Source organism: Nanorana parkeri, unplaced genomic scaffold (genome assembly GCF_000935625.1).
Source record: "Nanorana parkeri isolate BGI_ZX_2015 unplaced genomic scaffold, ASM93562v1 scaffold537, whole genome shotgun sequence".
Taxonomy (NCBI): Eukaryota; Metazoa; Chordata; class Amphibia; order Anura; family Dicroglossidae; genus Nanorana; species Nanorana parkeri.
The window spans coordinates 571,724-576,002 of NW_017306805.1; the positions used below are offsets into that span (position 1 = coordinate 571,724).

The 4,279-nt window shown below is 37.0% G+C and overlaps 1 protein-coding gene across 2 annotated transcripts in view; it reads left to right on the top strand.

Moving 5' to 3' along the window:
• GNA11 (G protein subunit alpha 11) overlaps positions 1 to 4,279 on the top strand; it is a 40,467-nt gene that overhangs the window by 15,916 nt on the left and 20,272 nt on the right. For both annotated transcript variants that reach the window (XM_018561683.1, XM_018561682.1), the window contains exon 3: positions 2,135 to 2,319. In XM_018561683.1, the coding sequence (XP_018417185.1) occupies positions 2,135 to 2,319 (185 nt within the window). The remainder of the gene's footprint in view (positions 1 to 2,134; positions 2,320 to 4,279) is intronic.

Genomic DNA, 4,279 nt, shown 5'->3' on the forward strand with positions numbered 1-4,279 from the left:
TGACACTATCACTGGCGCCTCTTCCGCCGGTGGAAATCAGTGACCAGCACTGCAGTTTGGGCTGACAGGTTTTGTTGTTGGCTTTCACTGTAAAGTCACCAGACTGCCTCTGAAGTCTTCAGGATGCGTGAAGACCTGCCAATCGACAGTCACTGGGAAGTGTCCACATCACCAGGCAGTGACATGGTTGTCCAAAGAAGATCCTGCATTGAAGTTCACTGTAAATGCCAAGCAGCAACTTTTGAAAAGTGATCTGTTGACATTTAGGATTTACTACATTATTAAAGGTAAACTCCAGCCAGGTGAGTCTATCATCATAAAGGAACTTCCCTACCTGGTCTTTTGTTAAAGTGCGTTCTTCCCTTCCCTTTTTTTCCCTCCTTCCAACATGCCCCTGATTCTTGTTGTTACTTGGTTATTCTGTATGTGTAATGGGGGACCTGTGTTTTCTGACTATGGAGACATGGCTCCTGGTTGCCCAATCTCCTCCTTGACAGTACAGTGACATTCTTCCTTCTCTGGGCAGTTGTGATCTTCACAGCACCCTGTTGTGACTCTCCTACAAACAACGGACAGTCCTAACGCACCACTCACTGAGATGGCAGTGAATTTCCATGGAACCTTGGGAAATCTAGTTTCAGTTTCCCATTAGTGGGGCACGTTGGCTGTGACGTGTGCCGCTTGCTTAGATCCTCTCCTCTATGCCCAGGCAAAGTAGAAATGAAAAAAGGAGCTGATGAAGTTAGACACAAAAATTAATTACTCAAAGTAAGGCTTTATTTTTTTTTTTTTACAACACATTTACAAGTTTGTTTTTTTAATTATTTTTTTACAAATTCTTTTATTGTGGATTGGGAACATGCATTGCGTTGAATACACTATGCAGTCTAGCATTGCATTCCTTTTCTTTGAGGCATAAATGGTTTAATAACTCGGTGATGGGGACGATCTAAAATGTACATTTCATTAGAGCCATATAATAGCAGTGACCTCATTTTCAACGTCCTCTGGAAGCCTTTTTTTTTTTTGCTCATAGCAACCAGCTAGACTTCCTTAAGTTCAATACTTTAACTTAAAACCCTTTAACTGCTTCATACCCATATTTTTGCATTTTAGTGTTCGTCAGCAAGATGCCCAGTGCTAAGGATGCATTTGTAAATGTCCTATCGAAATATTCGCAGGTACCAAATTCTGCGCCATGTGTTCACTGACAGCTGCCCAGACATACTAATGATTGGGAGCAATCCAACCCAATAATAGGCTTATTTAGATTCAGTCGACTAAAATCTAATGAGTTCATTTAAATTGTAATGCATTATTTGAGCAATTCTCTAGAATTTTCAAACTCATATACTCCCGGGGTAAACCTCTTTTAACCTGTTATTACTTATGCTGTTAAGATTTGAATACAGACACAGATTTAGCCGTTGTTATATAGAACATCTTCATTTAACTTAAAATGAAATAAAACCAGGTTTCATAAACAAACAATATTGCTTTTTCACAAAAAGGGCAACTTTAACATATAAAACAAAATGTAAACTGTATTGACTGTAATGGCATTGCACATATTACCTGAAAATAAACACTTCATACATATGCTCTTCTCTGTCTCCCTGACGTTGATATGTCTGTACAATTTGCACAGCAAGTGTTTGCTAGCTGGTGTTCCGCCAGGTAGATCAGTAGGTTATTATTCAATTGTGCAGGAAGAGCTCGGAACCGGAAGTCCAATTGCAATAGTCCCTCCTATTTTCATTTTGTTTTCGTTTGTCGATGAAACATTGTCGAATTTTCACCATAGTTTTAGTCCTATTAACTTAGTTTTTACTTAGTTTTCATCACTAAAAACATGCAGATGATGAAAACAAAAGATGAAAAATCTTCGACTAAATTAACATGGTTGGCGGGGCAAAAGGAAGGTTCACTGTAAGAGTAATGCTGGCAGTTGAAATTCAGAGGTGTCACGATGATTAGGTGGAACAGGAGAACAAAATAGTTTATGATCCTATCACTGAATCAGTTCTGTTCATTTTTTGTTTTGGCTCACTGGAAGCTGTTCTATCATATTTTGTCTATTATATGCCTTTAATATGAGTAAATTCTAAGGATGATTTTGTTCTGTCTTCTCTAGGTACAGGAGAAAGTGGGAAGAGCACATTCATTAAACAGATGAGAATAATCCATGGTACTGGCTATTCAGAAGAAGATAAAAAGGGCTTTACCAAGCTTGTTTTTCAGAATATCTTTACTGCAATTCAATCTATGATCCGTGCCATGGAAACATTAAAAATTCTTTACAAGTTTGAGCAGAACAAGGTAAAATATTTTATGTGCATGAATATTTTATTTGAGGGGGGTAAACTCTCCATATTAAAAGCTGTTAGAGACAGAGCACACCACACATTTTACAACCCAATGAGGCTGCAAGAAACATGGAAGTTAATACATAATAAAGGCCAACATATAGGTATTTTATCTATAAGGTTTGTGTTGATAATGAGCCTTTTTAATCTAAACTGTAGGGACATGTTCATTATCAAACTGGCTTTCTTATTGCCCTCAAGGTAAATGCCCTTAGGATAATGGAAAAAAGTTATTCCTAAGAAATGTCAAGACACCACATTCCCATATATAACCGTTCAAAGCCAAGCAAATTCAAGCCCAGGGACTTTTAAGGTGTCATACATCATACCACAAGATTTTAATCAAAACTAAAAAACATGAATTTTATTTTACAAAGTTAAAATTTAAACTCCCATGAGTGATATTTGAATTTGAACAGGATACAAAATTAACAACAAACCTTCCAGAATACGCTCATGATCAGTAGTAAGATGGTAGTTTTTGACATTTTTCCAAGAACTTTGTCTGCTTCATCAGAACGTATGGGAAAGCATGTATGGTTCCGTGTAACAGTATGTCTTTATCCCATGGGAGACTGCAGGTAATTAAAACAGGCTTCGAAGAACCGGATGCCACTAAGTGTGAATGCAAATTTTCTGGTTATAAATGTGGACATACAAGTACACTTATCCTATGTCTATGCCACGGTGGCCAGGGAAAATGTCAGCCCGCTTATGTAAAGATAATATAAGGTGTCATGTGGAAATCAAGGCTTCATCGACTTTGCTTATGGGGTCCAAACAAGAACAACAAAAGCATTAAATAGATAAGTATGCATTTAATCTCAGTGGCCAATACGAGGATAAGGAAGGGCATCGTTTTACCGTCTATCGCCAGATAAGCGATAAAGCTTATGCTTTACTGCTGATGAAGCTGATACCCTTCCTTATCCTCATCAACACAGGGAGACACGGGCAGAATATTGTCACCCTATAACAGGAAGAGCCTGCGCTAATACTTTAATAGCAGTATTATCACGTATTTTTTAAATGGAAAGCTGAAGATTTAAAAATGTTAAAAATGTTAAATAGTTTTTAAATTACTTGAACATGTTAAAGCTTATATGAGATTTTAGTGAATGTATATTCAAATACTAGTGTAGGTCAAATCCATAACCATGTGAAGAGTGGAGCAGTTCAGAGGATGTTAGTCTATGAAGTAATGCATTTAGAATGAAGTACAGAGTGGGACTCTCTGTATTATGTCATGTACAGCACAAAGAATGAGATGATTTAGAAAATGTAACACAGCACAACTAGAATGGGCATGCTTTTGCCATTATCGTAGTAAAATAATCATCATCAATAAAATAATGATCGTAGTAAATTTTGAGCTTGCTGTCTGTAGAGAAACTCCTAAACTGGGAATAAGAAGACCTCAAGCATCACTAATAAAAAGTTGGATCATCTGAGTGTTTTTGGGAGACTTTGATCCTCCCCAGCCTTTCCCCCAAGTTACCTGAAAGAGGCAATATCAAAATTCTGTGCACATGGATGTCATGTGAATTAATGAAGCCTTTCTATATTTTTGTTGTTATTTCAAAACCTAAACACAGACCAGATGTGGGATTGTTTTAAAAACACAGTACATACTGCTACTTCAAAGTGTATACCTTTAGGGAGCAAAAATAAAAGATCAAAGACTAAACCAATATGGTTTAATAAAACTGTAAAACAACACGTCAAGGACAAGAGAGCGACATTTATAAAATATAAGACGGAAGGGACGGCATTGGCGTTCCTTAACTACAAAGAATGTAACAAAAAATGCAAACTAGAAATCCGGGCAGCTAAAACTGAGTGCGAAAAGCATATCGCCGCAGATAGTAAAAAGAACCCCAAAACATTTTACCAATATATTAACAGTAAAAAGG